General features: G+C 38.6%; 1 protein-coding gene across 2 annotated transcripts in view; it reads left to right on the plus strand.

The window, feature by feature from the left end:
* The window catches only part of PCCA (propionyl-CoA carboxylase subunit alpha), a 305187-nt gene that overhangs the window by 182484 nt on the left and 94945 nt on the right, over positions 1-27758 (plus strand). For both annotated transcript variants that reach the window (XM_050915340.1, XM_050915341.1), the window contains one exon: positions 7216-7318. In XM_050915340.1, the coding sequence (XP_050771297.1) occupies positions 7216-7318 (103 nt within the window). The remainder of the gene's footprint in view (positions 1-7215; positions 7319-27758) is intronic.

The following is a 27758-nucleotide window of genomic DNA, read 5'->3' on the forward strand; positions in this document are numbered from 1 at the left end:
AAGGAAATACAGGAAAATTTGTACAGGAAAAGGAGTTTGTCATTTTCCTTTTGTGGAGTGTATTATTATTATTAGTTTTTCCAACTGCCCAAAGTAAAGTCTTCTTGAAAATAAAGGGTGTTACAGAGAAACAAAGTTGTGAAATTAAATACTTTAATTGAGGAGAAATAGCGCAAAATTTTTTTTGATGACGAGATTTTCAGATTTTTCTTTCTCTAAGAATTGTCAGCATGTACAAGTCCATATTGTTGACTGATCTGATTAAAACCACCTGCTTGCAAGTAGTTCTTTCGTTGGTAAATAGTTTTGCTGATTTAGGACAGATGGTTTGAAAGAACAGATCAGAAGCACAGACTTGTACATTATATGGAAAATAAATGTCTTTTCTCTGTACTTGTGAACACATGATTTGAATCTTCTGTGCTTCTCATCTCACAAATCCTTTCAATGAGACAAGGAGCAACATCTCTTATCCAGCATTAATGCTTGTGATGTTTCCTTTTTCCAAGAGAAACTGAATGCTAAAGTAGGCCTTGACATGTCATAGGAGAGGAAATGAGTTTCAGATATCATGTTTTACATTTATTTATTTGTAATTTTCAAGGTATGCTGGCATCTGCTGAAGGACTGGGCAGTCTGACCCTCCCCTGAAATTGAGAGATCTTGGGCTGTACTTGCAGCTCCCAGGGTTGCTTTGTTTTTCATCCAGTTTGTTAAATGCAAAGGGCATAGAAATTTCCTGGCATAGGACCAAATGCCAAAACTTTGTCCCAGAGGATGCATCAGCAGGCTGCAAAGCTGCATTCTCTGAGTCGCCATGAATCTCTCATTCCTTCCTACCATCAGCAGGGTAGGATGGTGATTCCCCTAATGCCTGCCTGGGCCCTGGCTCTTTCTCTTGAGAGATGGGAGGTAGATGTGAACTCTCACAGGCTGAGGGAGACTGATAACCCAGATCTTTCGTTCTCTGGACATATGTACTGCAAGCATGAATTTGTTATAGCAAGATGGGCAATAGCAGCAATCCTACTTCCTTTGCTCGATAGATTTAAAGCTAAAAAAAGCCATAAAAGATTTTTCAGGAGGTTTAGAATTGTTGATGTTTACCTGCATGCTTGGAGCACGCGTTCTCCTTAAGGCTATGGAGACAGCTTTGGCAGAGGAGCCCCTAGTTCCTGCCCCCCTGCCAGGCTGCTGAGGAAGCTAGCTGTAAAGCAGTCGGGTTAGGGTCTTTGCAGTCTTTGCAGGATCCAACCTCTCCATGCTTAGAGACCTTCAGAGTGGAAGAGGGTGAGCCAGGGTGAGCTCAGGTTGACTGCAGGGTTACTTATCAGTTAAATGAAGATGAAAGGGGTTGAGCCACACACTTAGATCTGGGTAGCTAAATTCACCCTAGATTTATAAGATCTAGCTTTAACTGTTTCTTTATTTAGCCTTAATCTGGGATTCACTCATGAAGACACTGGAGATTTTCATTGGGTACTGGATTGCAGGCCCTTATGTCAATGCAAATCAACCAAAAGGCTTCTGTTAAAGGAAAAGGAAGCATCCAGATGTATGCTGTTTTGAATCAAAGCAGAGTGCACTCCATAGCATCCTTTTAAAGTAGTGCTTTTTATTTTATAGTTTACTTTCCATGTAATTTAATTTTTTCCTGTGGTCACTATTCAGATAGAGTACATGGCTATAAATATGCCTATTTGTTCTTGATCTAAATGTAATATGTAAGAAAATGTAATGTAAAACCATTTTGACATAACCATTGAGTAATTCTTTCAGCCTTTGTCTGATCAGCTGGCATACAGGCTAGTAGAGGTTATTATTTTGTATGACACATGCAGAACTATAATTTACTCTAATGATGGTATATTTTCATACTCTTGGTGAAAGGGGTATATGTATACATATGCACACATAAAGCAGAAAGAAGGAAAACCCATTTTTATGTTAAAGTGCACGTGATACGTACATATGGATCAATCTGAATATATGTAGAAAATGTACGTGAATAGATGTAGAAAATACTTCAAATTGCTGAATAAAATATTCCCACATTCTTACGTTCCTTTCACATAATTTTTAGTTCTTAAAATAATCCTGTGAAAGTGCTGCTTTTATCTTTTCTGTGCAGCGTTGAACTTTTATGTTGGAAAGTGTTGAAAGTACTCAGATAGTAAAGCTCAGATTTTTGTTTTGTTTGGCAGTACACTTCTGTTTAGAATTCTTTTAATCTATCCATTCCCTGCTTTTATATTCATCTGATAGTTGAAGGTTCTGTGAAGGATATTTCTTTGTATATGAACTTATTAAACCAATAATGCTCAAAAGTGTGAAATTTACTTCCTTTTTTCCTTTTTTTACATCATAAGATAGGCTCTTGTTTGAGTTGTTAAATTTCTGTTTGCCTTTATTGAGTTTTTTTGGGGGGAGGGCAGAGAAAATAAGAAACAATTTATATGGTAGATCTAAAGTTTCATTAAAATTGCTTATACCCTGTCCCAGGCATTTTAAGTGGGCCATCTGTCTAAACATCTCTCCATTTTTTTCTGATCATTTCCTCGACTTATTCATGAGCCATGGGAGGGCTCCTTTGTAGTCTCCATGTAGCTGGTTCAGTCTACCCCCACTGAATACATCTATGTGCTTGCATAACATATCTTTTCACAGTGCTGGAAATTCTCTGAACTTGGTTCAGATGAATGGCCCACTTTCTGAAGGTCTTTTTTTCTCCCCCTGCAAAGATTTGTATGCAGAAACTGACCTTGGTGGCTACAGAATCCAGCACATTATTCTTGATCATTTTACAGGCCACCTGCTGTGAAAGTTATGATGAAGGATTTCTTAATGATTCTTTGACCATTAACATTGTTTTAAGTCAATATTTCACTTTTATTTAACTGCTGAATAGGTAATTGCACAATTGAAAAACAGCTTTATGGAGTGTCATATAATGTGGTTTTCAAACGCTTACAGTCTTTCATAACGGGAGAATTTCTTACGATAGTTTGGGATTTCTCTGTGTTTACATAAAGTATTATGCAGCAAAAATATGAGAGGTAAAGAGAATTTGTAAGATTTTTTTTTTTTCCCCCAGCATTAGAACTCACATTTTGAATTGGAAGTAGAAAAATCTATACTCAATTTCCTGACCCTTTAGGAGCTGGTGACATTTATCATAGCTCATTACATCATCAACAGTAATTGGGAGAGGGGAGTTTATTTGCCACAAACTGCAGAAAATTGTAGTTTTATTGAGTTCTTTCTATGTGATTGGTTGATGACAATCAAAATGGACGGGCCAGGGCAGAGTTATTACTTGCTTGCTTTTGTGAATGTCTGTTTTCTTTCGTTATTTGTTTTTGACTAGAATAGATAATAGTTTAACTAGTGTCTGTTTTCCATGAGCACAGTAAGTGTGTGTCGATCTAAAATTCTTAGCAGTTGTCTGCTTTCCTCACTGAAAACTTGCAAAGAAAGCAGGGGCTGTAATAGCTGCATTATTATAAAGTATCTCCCTCTCTCTCTCTCTCGTGGCAGTTGGGGGTAAAAGGGACATAATACACTGTGCAATGTATGAAATAAATTATGGGACCGTGACATCATCTGTAGTTGAACAAACAGCGACAGAGGTTGAAAACAAATAACTAAGGAGGCAAACACTGCTGTTTTTCTCCTCTCACTGTTTACATGTTTTTATAACTTCAATGCTTTAGAGTAATGCCTTTATGACTTAGAGCCAGGCCATCACCGTACTCTTCATCTGTGCCCCTATTGCTCATGATACTTCCCTTTAGAAGGCAGTATGGAGTAGAGGGGTTCAGAACTGCCCGTTTCTGTACGGAGGGAGTTCGTAACACCCTTCTCCACCCACCTCCTGTCATTGCGGCCGCGGTGCTGCCTTTGCTCTCTCTTTGTGTGTAATACTCCTGGCAAGGGACAACAGCGCACAGCGCTCTGTTGCCCTGCTTCCCATTCACCTGGCACTCATCTTGCTGCTAAGCTTGTGTTTCTTCCTGCAGCCGGTGATCTTTATATGTAAAGAAAGTAACTTTTTTGATGATACGTCATTTGCCAGAATTGGGAGAAGAAAGGGAGGGCGTGTTGAACCCTATGAAAGACATATTGTGTGGATTCTGAATCTAGGGTTGGAGGGGGAAGTGCCTTAAGTTTTTTGTGTCTTTTAGGATGGTAAAAATGACATTATTTTTTCTTTCAGTATTTTTTTCTGTAAATAGAATATGTCAGATTTCAGCCCAGTATGTAGAATTTTAAGTTATACATTTTTGAAAATAGCCAGAAGTTTGGGGAGTTTTCCATGAACTAGTGGAAAATGTATTCAGAAGTCCAGATGTTTTCCCTTTGGAGGACTTAGAAGAGTTCTCAGCTAAGGAAGCAACCTTGGCCAAGAACAAAGAGATTATTTCCCATGCACTGGGACTTCTCAGACGTTAAAAAAACCCCCCACAAAACAATAACAAAAAAACCTGCCAAAAAGCCCCTTTCTTAGCCTGATAGAAACTTCTGCATTTCTGAAGTAGTTCACAGACTTGAGCAACTTCCTTTCCATATCCAAGAAACTTGGACTTTGATCCTTATTTTTGGACTTCGTGATCCTTACTAATATGACACCCACCCCCCCCCCCCAATCCCATCAAAATGGAGTCTACTATAATTTATTTGAAAGGAATTTGATTCAATGAAGAAAAAGCAGGATTCTCATGAGCTAATGTGTCTGTCCTAGCCAGTGTAACTGTAGGTTACAGTTGCAAAGCCACGGGCGTTTGATTAGCAAAGCTGAAAAATGTCCCTGTGCAAATGGATCTAGCAATTCCAGGAGGGAAGTACAACTTGCCGTGTACTTGGTATTAGATGCAGCTCTGGACCTTGCCCTCCTGACCACCAGTGTTGCAGAGAGAGGAATTATATGCCTGTGTGGCTGTTTGAAACCCAGGCAAAGCAGTGATCATAGTCATGCCTTTCAAGAGGCATACATCCTGTTTGGAGATACACTTGACAAAGCTCAGCAAGACAGGACCGAACAAAAATAATCCCTGCTGGAGAACAAGACTGTCTTTCCTTTGATGGCCAGCAGCCAGATTCATGAGGTCACTTCCAGTCAAATGCAATATGAAGCAGGGCCGTGCCAGCAAGGTTATAAGGAATCTCATGCCACCAGTGAAGCCAATCTACTAAGCTGTGTTTGAGATGAGGTCTTACCTCTTATACAAGAAATATGAAGTTGCTATAAACCACTAAATCCTTTTGGTTATTGCAGTGGAGTACCATGGAGAATTTAGCCTGGCTCTGCCAAAACCTTGCTACATTCCTCCTTACTGGTGCTCTGATACCAGGAAGTGCAATGAAAACATCTCTCAGCTTGCTGCCTGCTACCTGTGCAGGAAATTCCTCTTCCTCTTCTTCAGGAACTCCCGTGTCTGTCACGTTTCCTATCAGCTAGTCTAAATGTTTTGGTGACATACAGGAATTTCAAGATGAGGTGCTGAGAAATGTCATTGCACCCAATAAGCCATAGATACTTCCTCAGATTTGTTGTTTTGACAATCGTCGCTGTATATTAAATGCGAAAGGTAATGCTTGGCATCATTAGTATGGGAACAGGTTATTTTCAGTATCTGTTTTCATGAACTTTGTGGGTAGTGATAGTTACAGGTGAACTAAGATGTTTGGTGAAATCTGGTGTAGGCCTTACTTGGCTTGGATCCAGAAGTAACTAATGATAAGTATGCTTCTATTTGTCTAGCTAATACATTTAGTGTTTCCATTTCCCCTTTTCAGGCACGTTGCAAGGCACAATTTTTGGAAGCTCCTTGCCTAATTAGGTACCTGAACTTGTACTTGTTTAGATTTCAGGTGTCTAAAAACCCAGCCTTCTTAAAATAATTGTTGAAATCCTTAGCAAGTCAGTGTGTTATCCTTGGCTTAGGCAGATAATTTCTCCTCCTGTGGCCTCTGGAGGCCTCACAGGTGCTTCTCCCTGTTGATTCCACAGGGAACCTGAGCACTCCCTTTGGGGAGATGTGGTTCACTGGGCACCTGAATCCTCAGGAGGATGCCTGTGGCATAACACAGAAAGACGTATTTCCAAGTTTTAAGACTCCGAAGGCTGCAGTAAAATGGTGTAGTAAGCTCTATAATATACAATAGATGAACATTATAGCAGAAAATTATCCTTAAGAAGAGACCTAAAGGTGATGAACTTATTATCTCTCTAGATTTCTTACAGAGAATCTAAACATGTGTAAGAGTCAGTGTGGAAGAAAAGCTATACCAAAATAATGTGTCTTTGTTTTAATGGAGTTTAAAATTCACCTTCGTACCTTCTTTTTAGGCTACATGGTGCTTGCTGATGCTAATATATGGCAACTGCTCATCAGAAAAGTTGTAGCATACCTTTGGACACCAGTTGTTACAACAAAGTGGAAGAGGATGAGGAAACTGAAATCAAATATACGTTTAAATAAATAGCTGAAAATTACTTCTTTCCCTCTGAACTTCCAAGAATGGAGACTCAGGTCTCATTCCTTTGCTGTCAGGTGTGCTTCTTTAAGCTAAAGTTGAAAAGATTCAGGTTTCTTGTATTACCTGATAACTGGTACAGCCACAGAATGCTGCAGGAATAGGTATAATCCTGCATGTGGGCTGTGATGATATATCATTATTTTTTCAGTTTGCTTGAAGGGCTCTGTGGATGAGATACTCTGAAATGTATATTAATTATAAAGTTATTTGTATTACTTGTTTGGCTGAATCTTTTGTCTGTAATTGGCCTTTAATTAAGGTTTACTGAGAATGAGATGAAAGAAATAGTGATAATATTTTGCCCTTAAAAAGAATGCTCCAGCTATCACTGTTGCTATTCTCCTGCCAACCCACTTTCTCATCTGCTTTTCATCCTGTTTGAGCTAATTCTGCAGCAAGTGCTGGCTGTATTCAAGAGCCTCCTATAACTTTATCAGCGTACCCAGTGTGTCAAGGCAAATCTAGAAAGAAAGTAGAGTGTATTTTCTCCTTATATGCCGTTTGACAGAAAAATGTATTTAGTTTTTTTTTTCAAGTATGCTCTCCAACTGTGTCTATAGATTAATGATATTTTATATCCTTCATGACTATCCTATGAGGCAAGTGCTTTTGGTTAAAATGGGAGAAGCATGAAATCTCTGTTAAAAATTCGTCTTCTGTCCGTTTCTTTTTTAGAATTCCTATTGCTAAATCAAAGAGAAGTAGCTGGGAGCTCTCTGTGCATCTAGGAGATGGAATTTACCCAGTTGCAGTTTCAAAGGATGGCTCATCGTTTTCTGTGAGTTCTGCTCATTTTCTAAGAAATTCAATGTATTGAGTCAATGTGTATTATCCTTGACACCGACTAAAATTCTCTACTTGTTCAGTGCCCAAACATAGATGTTTGTTTTGTCTTTAGTAGGCATTGCTGTGAATTACAAAACAAGACTCTCTCTGTTAATTGAATAGTGCTAGTGTACAAAGATTTTTCTCTGCTCATGCCTGTGGAACATTTTTGTATCTACTTCTTTATTAAATTAGTTTTCTAATTAATGACCCTGTTTAGTGTCTTGTTTAGAAGTAAGGTCTTATGCTCCGTTGTAGATATATGAGAGCAAGAAAATAAGTGCAATGTCAACAAGAATTACATTAGCTTAAGTTAGTGATTAAAAAAAACAAATCAAAGAACTGAGAAAGTTGAATGCGTAATCATACTGGAATGGAATTACTCAGCACCTCAGTGGTAAAACTGTATGTGGTCATAGTAAAATGCCAGTGTTTCAAGATGTGCCTAGGTCACTTCAGATGAATGTGTATAAACTATTGTTTTTACAAATATTCTAAGATAATTGCTTAAGCACTTTATGTTGTCAGCATGAAAGGCAGAAAGACAGACCATGACAGTAGAAGAATGCTAATGCTGTGTTCAGTAGTTCAGCTGTTCAGCAGAATAAAGCCAAGATGCAAGCTGGTTGAATTGGAGTATTGAGAAGGTAGATTTATAGGGAGAACTACTTTGAAAGTCTGTTAATGGTAATTCCACAACCAAACTGAGATTTTTTTTTTTTTTTTTTTTTTTTTTTTTTTTGGAAAATAGGCAGTTGACTTGCATAGTATCTATTGACTCTTAGGCAAAAGTTTTCAAAAGGGTCTAAAGAAGTCAGTTTTTCTTTGAATCGTTGAAAAGCAGGACTATGAGGAATCCTGGAAGTCCTCTGGTTTACCTCTGACAGCTGTTTACTCTTCTTATGTTTCTTCATTGAAGAAACTTCTGCAACATCTGCTCCATGACGTTTTTTATAGTCATGATGTTCACACCTATGTTGCATTCAGAATCATGAGATTTCTTTTCTTTTTCTTTTCTTTTCTAAATGAAAAAGGACATTTAAATTAATATTTCGTATAATGAAGACAGTATTGTCTCAGTGATTCACTTTTGCTTTGCTCTACTGAAATTTCAATGTGAAAGACATGATTTTCAGTTGAAACTGGTCATCTTTTTAGGTGGTTATTTTCACTTATGTGAACTGAATTAATGAAAACCTAGCTTTTTTTTTTAAAATCTTTTTGTTGACCTAACTGGGGCAGGAAGATGCCTGACCAATACCCTTTTTAATACTACCTGTACCTCCGTCACACTGTATTTTACATACGCTTATGATGAATGTGAGAGTATGAATAGAGAGCAGAGATACTTTCTGTTCCATGTGGATCATAGGTGCACCATAAAAAGGATATGGAGAGAATCAGTCATTGTAGTCAACACCTTTAAAAATTTTCTCTTGCAAGTGTACTACTTTAAGTGTGAAAGAAGGTGGTCATTTTAGTTGTAGTGGTTTCTTTTAGAAAGAATTCCAAGAGGTCTTGAACAACTGTTTACTCAGTACCTAATACATAGTGTTGCTCCATGGCAGTGACACTCACCCTACTTGTGGAACGGTGCTTCAGGAGCAAAGACCATGTCTGCATGCAGCTTTTTACTGAATTAAATTTATATAATGGCCCTAACAGGCATCCTGTGAACATGGACACAACCCATTGCTCAAACAACAAAACATCTCTGCCAGATTTCAGCCCAATTTAGAGTTGGACTGACACTGGTTTGTGTGACAGAGATAGCCCTTCCCACGAGTAGTCATTTCCACCTTTTTGTTGCAATGTCGCTACCTAACAGCGGTCGACCTGGAGCTGCCTGCTACTGTGAGGAAGATACAGGGTGGCTGCTGGTCGCTGTGGGTGTTGCATAGGCCCTTTCTGCTGTGAACTCAGAAATCTAATTCCTGTAGCTGGACCTCCCTGAACTAGGAGTTTTGTTTAGCACAACTAATTACACAGGCATGCATCTGTGTGCATATGTGCACATGTATTTTTTGAGAGATTTACTTCGGTTTCGTTTAGTTACCTAGGCTCTCGCTTATACTTGCTTACATTATTCAATAAAGATACATCTTTAAATCAGACTGAGGAAAGTTTACAGACAGAGGAGGCCTAAGCATCCTTTTCTGCTTTTGTCTCTATTGATTGTGAAGGTAACTGAACATACAAGCTCGTATACGAGTCAGTCCTAGATTCCACTTAGAGCTGAGCAGCTGAGTTATAAACTGCACTGTTTCTCCAGGAGGTACGAACTCTGAGAAAGGATGCTGAACATATAATGCTGTTGCTGCTGGTTTATCGTTTTAACGTATAGAAAATCATTCTGACCTGTACCACAGTCCAAACCTGTCTCTCGGTTTAATTGGGACTGCTAAACAGTTCTGAGGTCTTGCAGCAGTATGAGCATTACAGCTAGTGTAAGCCTAGTTTAACAAGGCATATATTGAGTCTGATTTCTAGTCTTTCGGTTTGTTGTTCAAACAATAACAAATAACAAATGCAGAGGTTCCTGCTTGTGTCCTTGCGTCCCTGCAGTATGCTACTGCTGCTACCTTCCACTGCTAGGTAAGGAGGCAGGAGCACCCCTGCGGAGCTGAGCCACCCCCCAGGGTCACGGGTGAAGGGATGCGTAAGCAATAGGGAGGAAGCAGGGGTGCCAGGTAGGACAGGCTGCGTGCCCTAAAGGTTGGGCCAGAGGGATTGGCGACAGAAGCTTTTGCATTCTGATTCTACCCTAACCAAGCCTGTATACTTGGGAAGAGATAATTCCTTATTTATTTGTATCTGGAAAATTCCTTAGCTGGTGGAATAAATCACAGTAGGTGGATTTCACTGTGGCCAGAGGTCTAGCTCACTTAAACCTTAAGGTATAGTGTATTAAAATTAACTCCTGAGCCTGGATTTGTAAAAAGCAGGTAACTGTTTTTGAATACCAGGGTTGTTTAGAGTTACACTTATTTTTCATTGTTACTGGATAAATAGCAGAGGACATGTTATTCTTTATTAATAATTTTCTTTTTGCTGGGATTCTCCTGTGATTGTGCTGCAGACAAGAGAGTAAATACAGCAGTCAAAAATCTTCTGAATTATTATTCAAAGCTTTACAATGGAAAAACAATTGCCTTAAAACTTCAAAGAAGAAAAGTCAAAGACTAGGAGCGAGAAATCTTGTTTCTGATGAGGAGATATGATATGCCATCAAAAAAAAGGAGGGAAATTCAAAGCTTTCTTTATTAACTTTACTGTCAGAAACACAAGCCTCACTTTTTGAACTTCTGCATTTACTTTTTGCTATTAAGTTGGTGTGACACGGGCTCCTGACTTTGTGGGTTGTGTCCCCTTGTGGCTTGCGACAAAGATAGCTGAATCTGTGGTGCAGTTAGATAGCCCAGTGGGAGGGCCACCTTCACATTCCCCTTCAGAAGTTTACTCCTGCTGCAAACTGTGCATTGCAGCAGCAGTGTTCGCATCCTGATTTACTTTGTTTACCACTGGGACACTTCCAACAGTGACTCCTTTCTTTTTTCATAACTCTTCTACTCTCACCAGCCGAACCCTCACCACCTCACAGTGTGCAGTGCTTTGCTCTCTGTGCAGGGAGTGTGAGCAGCAGGCCTCTCCGTGGTTCCCGCTGTTTGCGAGCAGATCATTCGTCAGCACCTTGGTCTATGGGTCATCTGTGGTTTTCTTCCTTTATCATGAGAATCTTAATGAATTGTGCAGTGTTAACTGCTCTTTATTTTTCAGGATTTTGAGTTTTGTAACCATCTGTTTTTAACCACTTTATTTGTAACAGAGGTCCTTGGTGCAAGCTGGCTTTAGGCCACTTTAGAGCCCTTGCTTCCCCAAACGGAATAACTTAAAAAGATAAGTGGTCAAGTGTGAGCAATACTGTCTGCCTGAAGCATTGCAAACAAAAATACTAGTTTTCTTGTTTCCAGTAGCGGTTAAAAACTTCTGTGAATCCTAATTTAGATATTTTTTCTTTGAAAATAAGTAGCTCTCTTGTTATTCTGAAGCCAGCAACATATATGCTAATACTTAAGTTTGTATAAAATTAGCGTATTAGAATTTTCAGTATCAGACAATTGTTTCTGGTGATACCCTATCAACATAACAAACACTTTCGCAATTAAAAGATTCTAATGACCTGACTTGAGAATTAAAATTTAGCAACTTTGATGAGATCTGCTTGCTTGTGTACCAAGAACTCGCCAACTAAATTCATGTAAATGCCATTTATACTTTTTTTTTTTTGTTGTTCTTTGTCCTACGTATTAACTGCTAGAAGAATCTTTAAGCTGCTTGTCATATATATCCATTTAGTTCTTTGGAGGACAGATGGTCAGATTCTACGCTTTGATTAATATTCTTCTTTATACTTAAAATTTTTCCTCTCATCAATGGAGTTAAAGATCCTACAGTTAAGATTACTGCTAAAATAGAATTTGAAGGAAGAATACCCTCCTTTACATGAGACTAATGTAAAACACTAACAAACAGCCGAGAAGCATCCCACCACCAAACTCTGCAATCTTTTTTTTTAGTTCAATTTCAGACAGGAATCTTTTTCATCTTGCCATTTTCGATTGCCAGTCTGGCTATTAAATGTGTTTATTTTATGATTGCATTGATACAAAGACTTGATCCAGTTTTGCTGATGAAGGTTGGAGTCTGTTGTTTCTTTACAAAGCTTGAGTGTTCTGCAGAGTACCAAAGGGCGGGAGAAACAAAAGCAAATGGGAAGCTACATATATTGAGCAAACCTGGTAGCTGTGTGGTTTCCCTGCACCGTACGTACTAAATTGACCCTTCAAAGCCAGATGTCAACCACCAAGGATGCTCTGGATCCATGTGATGGTGGCTTTGTTGCCTATTCGCAGACTTCCACTCCTGGCTGCTCGCAGCCAGCGTGGAGTCCCTTTGCTGACGGTATGCTCGATGGGAGCTGCTCCCCCCCAGCTACGTTGTGAGCAGCCCCTTAGCCACCGGTGTGTGTAGGACTTCGGTGTCACGGACAGCCATGAACTGACCTTCTCCAATGTGGATGGATTTCCTGTAGGTAATACAGTTAAAATGTATAATAAAAATAATAGCAAAGAATGTAAGTGGCCTATGCAAGGGAGAACATAAATACATTGGACCAGGTATCCAATAATAAAGTTCAATTTATTGGATCCACCATTGTATAATTTTCATTCAACAAAAGAATGAAAGATAAGTAATTACATGACTGTAGTGCAATCTTTTCACTGCTATAACCCACCCTCTTTACTTCCTTCAATATTCTTCAGTTTAATTTTTCTGTTATGAATTTTACTTGAATTAGACAACTAAAGAATGCTTTGTATTAGTATCTTTGTGGTGGAGGAGGTGGTAGAAAAGGGATGGGTCATCTTGATTTTTGTCTACACCTCTGCTTTCACAAAAGCAATGGATGAATCCAAAGGCTCAAATGATGAATACCAGCAGTAAGTAATTACACTTTAGGAGATACAGTCATGTTTCTTTTTGTTTGAAGTTCATTGCTCTATGCATAGGTTGAGGACCTAATTTTAGTTCAACAAGGAATTTGTAGCTGTATTTTATGCAATAAACTGTATTCTTGAAAACCTTTTTGGCATAATCCATTTTCTGATTCTTTGCTATAGTATAGGAATCCTCTGTCTTGAGAAGTCTTTATTGCTGATTTGTGTGATTTCTCTTCAAGTAATTGTTGTTATTCTCCTTTTTCATGTTTGAAAAGAGTCCTTTCTGTTAGGGTTCTTCATCTCTGTAGTAGATGCATACCTTCCCAGACCACTTAGCCTCATCTTCTCATCTGTTCAGTTGACAAAGAATTTCCAGATGTTTTCAGTTATAAAGTAGCTTCTTATCATTGAAGTTGTGACGAATGAAAGTTGTTTATTTTTTTTTAAAAAGTGTAAGGTGAAATAGTTCAGAAGTTACTTTGAGCAGATGGAAATTTGATATATTTCCAGAGGGACCTGTATAGGTCAAATGCTGAATAAGAGGAGTAGAGAAAGCTTAATTACTTTTTTCAGATTGCTACTTGAATGGGCTACTATTTTCACAAAATATTGGATCTTCCTAAATTCACTTCCTAAGTGAATTTATTCACTTCCTATTCACTTCCTAAATTCAAATTTAAGAACAGGAAAATATAGTACAGACATGAAATCTCTATAAAAAATTTGTTAAGCTTGTTCAGCCCAATGAGAAATTGATTAATGAGTGTTTTTAATAATTTTTAGGAAAAAGCAATGTTTTTTTTCCCTATCTTTTTCAAGAGAAGTAAAGAATATATTAGATACCTGTGTAGGTGGAAAATTGGCCTGTGTTCCTCTTAATATTTGCAAGGGAAAACCTGTTGTATAGTACGTAAATGAGAGCATAAAAATACAAATCTAAGGCATTACTGTCATCGTTATTTGAATGCATCCTGTATCATCAGCATGGAGTAGATAAGTAGTTATCTGTATGCTTTAATTTAGTTAGTGAATTCATGTATATCTAGTTATGATTAAGCTTTGACTTCAAATTAAAATGTAATAAACATTTAATTAGGAGAACTCTGCTGTATTCATTTGCTGTGAATTTTATGACTGAGGGGTAAGTTGATTTTAAAATTACTTCGGGAAATGTTTTCTGTTTTGTAAATTCTCTTCAGGGGGAAGAAGAAATGCTTAAGAAGAAATATCACCCAAAAATCAACCTAGATGCAAGCTGAAGTATGCAAAGCATCAAGTGTAAAAAGGAATAGTGTAATGTAAAATCAGAGCAATGATACAGAAAATTGCTGTAAGCAAACTTAGTCCACATTTAATTCCTTAAACACAAATGTGAATGGAGTGGGATCATAATTCAGTGCATATTAAGTTCTGTCCTTCCAGTAGTCCATGTAGAAGAATAACATTGCCCAGCCCTATCAGTATAAAATTAATAATCTTGTTAAGAGAATCAATAAAATACCAGAATTATTATTACTAGTGTTTTGTATTTCTGGTATGCTTCAGGCACATAATAATATATAACTAATTGGTCATATAAAAGAAATATGAGGGCTGTATTAATAGGGATGAAAAGCAAATACCTGTAGGAATTAAAACAGTAAGAGGGGTAGCCAGTAGAGATACAAATTGACATAGATCCCCAGGAGCAGTAAATGCAGATTTTCTGGTTAGTGTAGTTCTGAATATATATTATAATATATATTGGAATGTTATCTGTGTTATATTGTTATATGTATGGAATAAAAGACACTTATTCCAATGTCCTATATTAGTTTGAATGAAGGGGAAGTGCATGTGTGAAGGCCCAAGTGGAGGAGGCAGATCAGTTAGATAATCCTTACAGCTGTAAGCAGAAAACTTTTCTTGCCTTTTTTCCAAGTGGTTTATATTTTACTTGCAGAGTAGCACACAAATTCTCCATTGCAGTACATGTGCAGTTGTGCAAACAAAACTCTTCATTACCAAGTTCTATAGGTTGTATACCTATCGAATCTATTGTTCTAGAGGTTGTGTACCTACTTTTACTCTTTTAATTCAGGTTCAAATCCAGAGCATTGTCTGTTTGTAAGACTTACGTCTTTAGTATAATAGCATTTTAATGCAGTATGCATAAGCTAGCCCTGCGGTGAGAGCAGAACCCACAATTTCCACCCTTGCAAAGCACTACCATTATCACTGGGCTATAGTAGTGCTCTTTCTTGTTGACTGACTGTGGCTTTACGGATCCTGCATTCCTTTCTGTACAGTGGCGGATGTACTAGAAGGGTAGAGGCTGCCCCATCCTGTCCTGATGGGGTGGGGACAGTTTCTCCTGGGAAGCAAGCACTGCACTGTGCGCTTGAATCCTTCAGTCTGAGGAGAGCATTGATCCTCATGTTCTGACTGTGCGGGCAAGTGCTTTAATTACTACGTTTCTGTGGCTGCTGATACTGTGTTTTTTAAATGAAAGTGGCCTTGGCCTCAGTATCTTGTTGTGAACTCAGTGTTTCTGGTATGCATTTCCACTCTGCTGCCTTGAGTCTCTCAGAGAATTTAGATGCTGGGACACGTTAGATGAGATAGAGGTAAAAATGCTTAGGTAAATACTAAGTACACTTATATAGTATTTGTATGTACTTATTAGGTGTGCTTGTGTACTAAGCAAAAAGAGAAGCAGAGTGTATCTGGATTGCATGCTTTTATAAACACCATGCCAGTTTAGCAGTAAGTATGTCTAAGGGACTGGTACAACAGGTGTATGTTTGCTTTGTAAAGATAGATTGTTGGTGTGGGTTTGTATATCTCGGATTAGTTTATTCACACGGTACTCCATAAGCATATAGAGAAAATACCTACAAGGTTGAGAACTAAAAATGACATAAAAAGTAATGAATTAATTGTGTAGTTTTAAATATGCTCTCCCCTCTTTGTCAGGGTAGTGTAATAGCTTGGTTATAGTAGTTTTTGGAGATTTGTAGTTCTGCTACAGAACTCACAGCAACATACGGTCTGGCACTGCTATGTAGCCTACAGGAAATGTTTAAGAAGAAAATGCAATGAAAGGTGTGAAGTGCTAAATGTTAAATATTTTAAAAGCAAGTGTGGGCAGTTTGGATATTTATTTTCCTTGTGTTAGAATCAGACTTCTCGTCATTGTTTAATGCATAGCTCTTAGAAGGCAGAGAAGGAGCTAGGTTTTTACAATGATTAATTCTAAATTACCTAATGAAGAGTTTTACCCACACATAGGCTTCATAGGATGAATTCCTGTGGTATGAAAATGGGTGCTATGTTCTGCCATGGGTCATGATCCAGTGATTCCAGGAATTCCAGTGAACAATAAACTGAAATATAAATTAAATATCTGTAACAATACAGAGCAATAACATACCATTTTCTTTCTTCAAAAAGTCTTGTTTCTGGCATAACAACATTTAATGCGTCCTGCCACCCTTCCAATCCTTCTGTGGTCTGTTGGTATAAGACTGAAAGCTCCTTGGGGCATGGGTGTTGTCTTCGATTCATGTGTGCCATGCACACTTCAGATCCTTCACCACAATATTCATATTGTTATTTTCTAGTTTCTAAAAACAATTCTTACACGAGCATCACTTGGATTCTTTTCTTTACCATTAATTTTGCATCCAACAAAACTGGAGAGCAAAAGCCCAACTGACTCCTCCCTGCCCTCAAAAACCCCTCCAACTTCCCAACCCCCTCTCCCCAAATTTTGTAGAATGAATAGATTAAAAAACGTTGTGAGCTCCTCCTGCTGGTTCAGCAGTAGCAATAGTTACATTTAAAAGCATGCTAATGTAATGTTAAGAGCCTGGCTTATTATCACAAAAGCCATAGTTAACTCTGTAGCTCCTGGATGGTGTTTCATCTTTAATTTTGTTCTCTGAGCAAATCTCAGCACATTTAATATTCAGTATGACACTCTACTTTGGAATCTCTTGATGCTTTGGCATAGGGGGGAACTATAAGGTTGTTGCTGCTTTGAGTTGCTTTCTAAGCTCTAAATTTCTTTGCTGCTTTTTTCCTCCTTTAATTTAATTTTTAAGTAAACCAGACTATTAATATTACTTTAGTGTAGCTTTTATGGCTTATGAAAAATAATGCTGCTGTAGTGGATAGATGTGCGTCAGCTGTGACTAAATGTTTTGATGTAGTCTTCTCAAAAGATAGACTGGAAGAGCTTTCCTTTGAAATATGTGAAGCAGTTTTAGACACAGCTTCTCAGATGGATCTAATTAGTCTTTCATACGGACTGGATGTCCGTTTGTTGCAGCTGAATTCTCATTTCATTCACCCATAACTAGAAACACCTCGCTTCAAACATCTTTCTTCAAAGAAAGAAGGGTTTAGGGTTCCATGTTTTACTGCTTTTTGATGTTGGTTTCCCTTTAACTGAGAAGACCTTATGTTTATACAACTGTTATTATTAAGAAAACATAGCTTTGTTCATGAGAGTTCATTCTGTATCAATGTTGGCTATTGGTAGAAGTCGGAGATCTGTGGAATAGATCTTGCTATACGAGACTAGTGGGACAGCTGTATGTCTGGCTGTTAAGCTTGTTGTAAGGAAGATTCGAATGCAAGCAGGATATTCTAATAAAGCCAGGGAACCTGGGTTGTACGAGGATGAAAATTAAGATTAGAGGTACAAATGATCAGGCTCATCAATGGATAGCAGTCCTATTTATTATATACAGTAGTCACCAAAGAGACATTGTAGTCTGTACTGTTCCACATTTAGGATACGTTTACATGGCACAGTTTAGTACAGTACAAGGCAAGCTATGCTGACTAACCTAGTTTGGGCAGTGCTGCATTAATGCAGCTGTACTGCTCCTAGTTGAACTAACTTGTTTAGTGCTGGCACGTGCAACTCTGCGTGACACTGCATTGTGCCATGTCGTGACACCTCTACAACAAAAGCAAGCTGTAGTGATAAGTGTCTGATTGATCAGTGTAAAATATTCAGTGAATGGTACTTGGATACTGTTATGGTTGATGCTTAAGGGAAATGAGTGGAAGGAAGGCAAGGTGACAGATGCTCCGCCTGTGTCTGTTCCCCACTGGCTGCTTTGCCATCATGATGTCCTTTAGACTAAGAGCAGTTAGTTTGCAGAAACAGGCTGATGGTGCTGGCTTTAATTCTCTGCTTCCCCGCAATGTAGCTGAACTGGTTTTGCCTCTGGCAATTGCCATTCACCTCTTCTCTTCCCTGTTAAAGGAAGGGCAGTCCAGCCCAACTGCCTCTGATGGTGGCACCTAGGACATGTTGATAAGAGAGGAGAGTGTGATGTGGTGGGCTGTGTGCAGTCTGGCATTAGTGGAACTGGCTGGTCTGCAGGGTTGTCTCTCGGGTCCCCGTTACTTGTCCACATCAGTAACTCCAGCAAACTTGCGTGTCTGCTAGGAAACTCTCACTGCAATACTTCCTCCTGCCCCTAGCCTCAGCCAGTCATTTCCTCCATTTGCCTCTCACCATGTCACCCTCCTTTCTTAACTCCTCTGCTTGTCCACAGGCGGCTTCTTGTTCCCTGTTTGTCCTGCCAGAAAGCAGGTCTGGGTCTGCTGTACAGTTACTCACGTACAGGTTGGCCAGCCCAGCTGCTGGGTGACAACCAAATGGTCCTTGTCTGTCCAAGAGCTGAAGGTGGACACTAATTTTGTTCTCTGTGCAGCTTCTCATTCTCATAAAACTTAAAGGGATTTTAATAAGTTTGGTTAATACTGACCAGTCAGTGGGTTCAGAAGTTGAGTGTGTGGTGTGGATTCAGAGGAGGGACTCACAAATAGACAGTGCATTTTGTTAACCTCTTTTTCCTTTCGAGATCAGGCTAAAGGTACCGTTATTGAAAGGGTTAAGAAAGAGAACAAGGTTGTTTTGAATGCAGGAGGAGGGAAATTATTTTAAATTATTAAAAATGAATTGCATCACTGTCTGTGGCTCATATAGAGAATAAAAAAGGAATCTGATTTAAGTAGTCATAATCCTACTGTCAATGGTTTATTTCATTTTCCAGAGAAAATCTACAGATATCAAGGACATACAATAAATTGAAATCAACTGGAAACCAAAATAGACCTATTGCTCCATAATTCTAGAATTATTTCAGGTAATATTGTATGCACCAGGCTTTATTTCAAAGGTTGTTGTTGCAGTTCCAAAATCGCTTAGATATAAGGAATGCCAGATGTCAGGTGTTCATTTTGCAATAGCGTTAACTATGTGACTGAATGCAGAATCCCTTCACTATTCAGTGTGTTATATAGGCCAGCTCTGGGCGTTTCCCATAGTTTGTGTAGTGATGGGGACTGTTGTCTCTAGTCCTTTGTTTCATTTGTTATGGAAATGTAAAGAGAGGCAATGTACTAGGGGAGGGTAGGAAGAGAAGGGTCAGTCTTGTGGTTAAATGGGACTGTGTGCTGACTTCTACCCGTGCCTCTGCCAAAGTCTTTCAGAGGTGCTAGCCAAATCTTTGAAACCATACTTTCTAAATGCAGTCAGTTCTGTATGGTCCTCGTTCTCTGGACCTCAAACTTTGCACTAGAATCAGTCATGGAAATGCTGAATACTTACAGCTGCTGGGAAGATCACTGCTAGCAGAATATTTAAAGTTACAAAGCAAAGTACTCTGCAGCATCAGGTTTCACATGCATCATCTATTTCGTATGGTCTTTTTAAACTGTAATCTGTTGATGTCTCACCTCTAGTAGATGGTGTGAGATGATGGGAACGTGGTGAAAATAAACGGATGTTTCTCTAACGTGAAAGAGTGAAATACTGTGTGCTAAGGGAGGCATGAAAAGTATGAAGAAAACAATACTTCTGTCTGTGGACTAAGACTTGAGTAGCATTCAGTAAGCCTCCCTGAACAATTTGGAGACTAGTTTCATTAATGAATATCGTTCAGTAATGTGTCCACAGCGTTTGACTCTGTTTAAAATATGTATACAAAGGAGATGAAGCCAGGTAGTGCTTCATATCTCAAATTTTATCAGTTCGTGATAATCACAATCACATAAAGTTGCGTCTGAATTTAGCAATTCTGAGTGTGTGTGTGTGAGAGAGAGAGAAAACTCCCTATGTTCTTATGTAATAGTCATCGTGTCGTGTCCCCCCCGCAATTTGCTTTTCAATGTAATGCTGATACTCTGAGGATTTGTTAGCTGGGCTGGATCCATTAAGGTCATTGCATGGACCTCTGCAGTGAGCTGAGTGTAATTGCTGGTAAGACTGCCATTTTCTGCGCAGCACAGTGATAGCAATGAACAGTAAAGGTCAGGAATTTGAGTTTTGTTCCAGGCTCTGTTTCTAAAAGGTGGTCAAGCACTCAAAGGTTGTACCTTCTGTGTGTTTGTGTCTTTTTGCTCGCTGCTACTAATGTGTCATTTTTCAAGTCCTGCCTTTTCCCAGCTTGTCTCTTTGTTCTGGTTTCATTCTTCTGGCTAGTCCTAGTTTCCACCCCTCAGTCTTCTCACCTGGTCCATGCTCATTGTCTGGCCAGTCTGTCTCCCCTTTGGACTTAATATCACTTAGCAATCAGTCTTGGTTCTCTTCTACAGGACCTTCTCCCATGTAGCTGTGCCCTGCTCCACAGGCCTCCAGGCTTTCATCCATACGTTGGTCCTCATTTCCATTTTCCTTTCCCAGGGCCTCAGCATTGTTTTTGCTTGTCCCATTTCTTCTACCTTACTATTTGTCTGGCTAGTCCTTTTTCTAAGATCACACTCTTGCTCCTTAGATAGTTCCCTCTTTTCCTTCATCCTATGCTTCTAGCCCCTTCTTCCTTGCACAATGCATGCTTCCATCTCTTCCATTCTCTGAATTAGGTTTCATGTGTTTCTGTTACCACTTCCATTTCCTTTCTCTATTTTTAGTCTTCTTGCTCAGTGAGTCCACCGTACCTTACTACTTGCTCCAAATTTTCCTCTCCATCTTTTCTGCACCTCCTTCACTGACACTTCCAATCTTTGTTCCAGTCTGCTTTCTCTAGTCACAGTGCCCTCAGTGTCCAGTTTTTGTTGTTTGTGGGTTGTTTATACTGCTGCTTCTTCCTTTGGTGCTCAGCCCTAGCAGGAGTAAGCATTGAAACCACAGAGGTGACAGTCTTACTAGGTTTATACTTGACCTGGTATTCTGCAATCCAAAAGCATGATTTTAGGGGAAGCTGTGTTCAGCCCTGGGCTGGTATGTGTTAAATACAAGGAGGTGTCTTCTAGAAATGTAGCTGTGAAGTGTGGTGATCTACAGACATAGATAGGATTTGTTGTTTGAAATGCATAGAACTTGTCCAAAGTTATGCAGTTTGCAGGAGGATGGTAGAGGTGCGTTCCAACAGTTCCACTTCCCAGGCAGATTTTCAAGCCTCTGTTCGAAATCATAAAGGAGGTGTTACAGCCTTTCATAAAAAAGTCATTTAGTAATGTGGCCAAAAATGTATTCTTGATCTGTGTCAGAAAAGGCTGCATATTTCTCTCTGAAATTTCCCCTTTCTGAAATCACTTCTAAATGACTGTTCAGCTTAAATAGAGTTCATCTGAGTTGTAAGAAACTGAAAATACAGTGTGATGATGGGAGGAGTCAGACAACTTTGGCACTAAGGCTCTTCCCTTCCCCCTCATGCTGTAGCTCCATGTCCCAGAACCATGCCTTTTGGCAGGCTCTTCCTCTGCTCCTCCCATGCTCCTTCTGTCTTCATTCCAACCTTGTCTTTCTGTTGTGGCTGCCCTCTTGTTTCCACCATCTAACCTCTATCAGCTGTTTCTTTTATTGCCCTAATCGCTGTGTATTTTCACACAGTGACCTCTTTGTCACTGTTGGAGCAGCCCAGCTGTTTGATGGTAACAGACTAGTTTGCATGCATGGTTTATCCCATTTTAATTTAATATTTTCTCCTAGCTGATAGGGGAGGAGGGAAATACTTTAATGAAAAGTGCATATGGTTAAACTGGCATATTTATTTTGATGATGATGATGAGCTTTGCATATTGTTAATTTATAACGAACATACTTTTGAGTAATTTAGGGTCTTTTATATTAATTTTATCATCTAAACTCTCAAAGGAAAGCTACGTTGATGGCCAACCACCATAATAGAAACAGAATGATTTGGGTTGGAAGGCACCTTTAAAAATCATCTAGTCCAACCCCTGTGCCATGGGGAGGGACACCTTCCACTAGATGAGGTTGCTCAAAGCCCCATCCAACCTGGCCTTGAACACTTAATAGGCAATAAGCAAGAATGAAGACTGATTTTGTTGTTTAAAGATAACAGCAATAAATGAAGAGAAGGATAGAGATAGATAGTATATCTGAATCTCAGGAAACTGAGAGCCTGGGCCTCCTTTATTGAAGAGTTAAACAGAGCAAGAACAAAACCAGCCAGAACAGGATGCCCTTGAACAAGACAGCAGCAACTCTTAAGATAAAACAGAGAGAAATAGACCCTCTCCCTTAGACAGCTAATGGATTTTTCCTGGCCTTGGCAAAGGAAAACTTTCTGAAATAGGTGAGTTAATAGGAACGGAGGGGAAAGGGCCAAGAGATGGTCATTCTCAGTCACAATCAATCTGTCTGTCAGTCTACCCAGCCAGAGTCCGTGGTGAGATCAAATCGTGTTGGCCCATGATGTGGGCTACCTCTGCAATCCAAAGTGAACCAAAGGTTATTTAAAGTTTCTCAGGCTGACCCTGTGGAGTACGAATACTCATTACTTGTTTTATTGTAATTTATGCCATAAATCCCAATTCACAATATGTGGTTTTGCTTTGTAAAAATGTGCTTGAAACAACTGAAGTGCTAGATGGCCTTAAGAATGAATGCTTTTAGGAGCATTAATGAGTGGGATCTTTTGAATCTGTTGAACAATTCACATTCCCAACAGAAGCTGTTTCAGTAGCTAAGGGTGTGCCCCAGATATTTCAACATTAGTAATGCTTTCCAGAATAGGTGCGAAATTATTTTGAAAATGGCAGTAGGAAGTATGTTCGATGTTACGTGCAACTCTGGCATTTTTCAGTCATTTGGAACTATTAATCTGCTTTACTAGATCTGCCTAGCTCTTTCTGTGGATATGTGCTGGATCTTTTTTTTTTATTCTTCAGCTGGAATTTTTTAATGGCTCCATTAGTTTATCATTTTAGCGAGTTTACTTCTGGTACAGTTAGCTGGAATGATTAACAGATGAAATTACTTTGGATTATAAATTCTCATTTGGTCTTCTAGGTTATATTTCATCTCTGTTGTATGTCTTCCTAATTATGAGCATATTTCGGTACTTAAAATTAGAATTTTAAAGCACGTATTATTCATCTTCTCTAGATCAGAATTAAAAACAATATGGGCTGACATGTTATATTATTTCTTCAAAATCTGATAATGTTGTATTTTCTCTCTCATATAGGCCTAATTATCTCTTTAAAATCTTAAATCAAGAATTGTTTTAACCCACATGACATAGTTTGGTGGATTTTTCAATTAAACTATCGTTGGTGGGGTTTTTTGTTTGTTTATTTGTTTTTGTTAAAACAACACTAGCCTATGTTGTGTTTGAACTGGAACATAGCGGTCCAGCCCTGAACCTGTATCAGTGGTGCTTGTCACTGGCGCCAGTACTGAACAAAGCCTAAGGCAAATTTTACAATTTGGTCTTATCCCTAAAAAATGTCTGAAGAGTAAATAAAAAGCACAGGTAACTTTGGGAACAATAAGATTTAGATACAGCTTCATGACTTGGGATAATCTCTGAGTATATCTTACTATGTTAAATCTTTTTCTTGTTAAGTAATGGCATTAAAAAACAATCTGTGCAAAGCACGTAGAAGATTAATTAACATTGGGAAGAAAAGAGATGTCTGAGCCTTTCACCTGTAAGGTACCCTTTATCTCCAGCTGAGTTTGCCAGCGTTTAATGCTATTTGTCATCTTCCCCAACAGATATCTTGGTATTTTTTTGCACACTGCCCTTTATACTTTGAATGGCTCCTGTAATGCCAATACCATGTATTAGTCTGTTATCCTCTCCCACTGAAGGCTTTAAGTATTTGTTTGGCTTAAGCAAAAAAATAGACACATCCATTTAACTGGTGTATCCTTCCTTTCAGAAACAATTAATTTAAGGGAGCATTAACAAAGATAAAATGTCTATTCCCAAGTTTAAGGATGTTGTAAATACAGAGTTAAGGCCTATCTATTATAATGCTTTTCATATAACTGTTATTTATGAAGAGGGTATTCATTATTTTCTGCTGAAGCAAACACACACAAGGAGAGTTCTACATATAGCTTTGATATGGCTTTATGGTGCACACCTGTGGGTGGTCTTTACCTATGCAAGTAGCCATCTTGGCTTGCACTGTTTGATTTGAAGGAATGAAATGGGTTATGTAGACAAGAACTCTTTTAATGAATGATTTCCTTATGTGGTGATCATTAGGGCATGATGGAACTGTCTGGCTTCTTTTAAACGTTAAGTCATTTAATTTTTTGCTGATGATAAAGATACGTGATTTGCAAGAAAGGAATGGCAGGGATCATTCTGTTTGTGCCTATATTGTATGCTGATGTTTCTTGTATGATTTTTACATGGATATTCACATTTGTATTTTTATCTTTAAATTTTTGGTGTATGTGTTTAAGTGCACACTTCTATAAATGTATGCATCCTATTTAATAATATTTTAGCACATTATTGAAAAAGCATAGCATTATTATTGTTTCTTAGTATCTTAAAGCTCTCAGTCAGGGAGAACTGTGATTTTTTGCATTCTTTTCTTTCTTCTTTCCCTGGTTGCACCTTTTGGCCTTTCTAAGAAAATATGTTTTGTGTAAACAATCTCTTGGTTTTAGATAACCTTGAGCTTCAGTGCTGTAGGAATTCTGCCCTGAGTTGCATGGTGTCCTTTAACTTATATGGAAACCTTATCATTAGCACAGTCTGCTGTGGAAAACTAGGATGTTTTTTCTCCTTGTTCCAGTGTAAGGCAGCATCTGTATTTAAAATAGTAGGGATAATCTCCATTTTGATTGCATGCATCCAAGGCTAAAAATATTTGTTGGACTAATAGTGGTGGTTGGAGTATGTCTTTAAAAGAAGTGATTTTTGCAACACTAGAGATAAGACATAAAATTTTTTATTGTTCTGGGCTTGAGGTTTTTGTTTCTGTAAATTTAAGGGTAATATGTTTTTATTAAGTCATTCTACATTATTTTGCATGACAGAGGAAATGAGGCTTTTACAGATGTGGGCTATTGACAGTTTAGGTATCAGATCTAATGCAATGAAATGGCTTATTAGGGTCATGGAAAGCTCTAAAATTCTTGCGCTGTTACTGAAACTTCATGGTACATGCAGCTTTATAATTTTGTTATCCATTTTACTGGAAATAGGTGATCAGTGGTTTTAATTGCATGAGAAAGTACTTAAATATTCTTTTAATTGGTCATTGGTTGCTGATTGGTAAAAGGATTCTAATGATACCAAAGTCTTTCTCTTCTCGCTGAGTAGCTGCTGGTTGTCTGGCACGTGTTACTTCATGGATCAGAAGCGTGCTTGTCCTGTAGGAAAAGCCTGCCCAAGGTTTCTCTCCACAGAAACAAACTGGTTTTTTCCCAAAGTGTTTCAACATGCAAGGTCTTGTAGGAACTGTACAATTCCATATTGAAAAGTATATACAATGCCTACCTTAGTTAAAGCACGCCTGAATTACCATCTTTTTTCAGTTCTCCCCAGATGCCTGAGAGACAATGAAAAGAAAGTCCATTATAGTATTTTAAATTGTTTGTAGGTAGTGTACTTTGCTGTCTCCATGCCAAAGATGAGATCCATCCTCATCACTGAAAGAGCTCTTCTCGTGGCTGGTGTCTGTCTGCCTAATGTGAGCATCCATACATCACTCTGCAAGTATAAAAGCAAAGACCCTGTTGAGTGTGAAGAGCACATCACACTCGACACCCCCTACTCTGGTCTGGCTTGAGTCCAGGGAACAGGAAGAAATAGGTTCTGTCAGAGTAGGTGTAAGTTGAAAACTCCTCCTTTTCCTCTTCCAGCTTTCTTAGTAGTGAGTTTATTGGAGATTCTTTTTGTCATCTAGGGCTGGAACCATAGTGAATGTGTAACAAGAGCCACCAGCTTTTTATGTTAGGGAGCCTTCCAGCAGGCAGCCCTACGCAGAGAGCATGGTTCATGCCGGATCAGAAAGGGAGCTTACCTGATTTGGGTTGAAGAATGCCACACCGTCATTATCAAGTCTCAGAAACATTTTTTTGAGGAAAAGTATGCTCTTAATGTTATCAACAGCACAGCAGCAGCATCTATGTAAATGGCACAGTCATGTCATTTCAAGAAAGGACAAATGGTACCTCCTCGTGGAGAGAAATATTTGTCTATGAACTATTCACACCAGAAGCAGGCAGGTCTTCCCAGGCAAATGTACTCTGCACTGAGAAGCTGGATTAAGGGGACTGGAACAGTGTTGTCGGTGCATTCAGGAAAATCTTAAGCCTTTGGAAGCTTGACAAGAGAGTGCTTTGTTTCCAGGGGCACAGAGGGCTGGCAGACTCCTTCACTGCAAGTGGTACTGTAACTGTGAAAGTTACTCTTAAAGCATTTGCTGTCAAGATAAAAGAAATCTATTTTATTTCTAATGGGAGATCTGGGAAATGGAGTAAAAATTTACTCTTTGACAGTAGGGGCACTGTCTTTTGCTGTCCCTGTAATTGCTGTAATTCTTGCCACAACTCGTAAGACCCACAAGTATTTTCTCCTAGAACTACTACTATAGTTTTGTGAATAACTAGGTTAACTATGTGAGTAAAGTACTTCAAACCTCTGTTTTCTGCCAGGTGAGCTGCTTTATTCAGTATTTCTCTGCTTCTGAAGACGTAAGGTTCCGTTCTACATAACATAATGGTAAGGAGGATTTTGCAAGTTTGAGCTTTATTAACTGAACTAATGCCTTTGGCAAGAGTACAGATACGGAATATGTGTCTGTACTGAAAGTATATTAAGTTTTTATCACTTATAAGACAGTTCTGCTGTCTTTTGTCTGGAAACAAAATGTGTGAAGAAGAAAAAATTGGCACATATTTGATATGAGATGTAATACTAATGTATTTATATTGTGATTTTTTTTTTCTAAGTAGCAAGTAGTGTAATAGCTTGATACCTTGAGAGAATTGGAGAATTTGAAAAGAGAGATCCCTCTTTGTTTTACATTATCTGGCTGTGCAGAGGAAAAATGTATGAAAAGTTTCCATTGTGAGGTGGCTGAAATTCTTTGTATCAGAAAATATCAATGCCCAGGGCCTCACTGTTAGTGGCATCAAAGCTAATTCAACCCGAACCATCCCCACTTCATGGGCAGGAAGATACTAGATTCCTAGAGAGATGTGCAAAGCTGCAAAATGGTCAAATGTTGCAATTGTTAACAAACAGAAGAGCTGTAAACTTAATGCAATAAATGGCAACTCCTTGGATAGAAAGTTCATCAAGCTCCAGGGATTTTGAGAGTTTCTTTTCGTTAATCATATAATTCTGAATATTCATTTCTCCCAGTCCTACTTGCCATTACTATCATTAGACACCACTTTTGTTGTGGTTATAACAAGGAAACTCCCCACAGTGAAGATCAATGCACAGCCAGGTAATTACATTTTATATGTATGTTAACAAGCTTTGATTATTTTTGTATAGGTGCTGTAATGCAAAATAGAGGGCTTCCTTAACTTTTTAAAAAGATGTCAGATTTTAAACTATCTCTGTGGAAAAAGTGGAGGTCATTCATTGTAGAGAACAGGAGTTAACAGTAAACCCAAATGATGGGTGCTCTAGCTCATGGGGTCTGTTGTCACAGAAT

The sequence above is a fragment of the Gymnogyps californianus genome, chromosome 1, assembly GCF_018139145.2.
Source record: "Gymnogyps californianus isolate 813 chromosome 1, ASM1813914v2, whole genome shotgun sequence".
Lineage (NCBI taxonomy): Eukaryota > Metazoa > Chordata > Aves > Accipitriformes > Cathartidae > Gymnogyps > Gymnogyps californianus.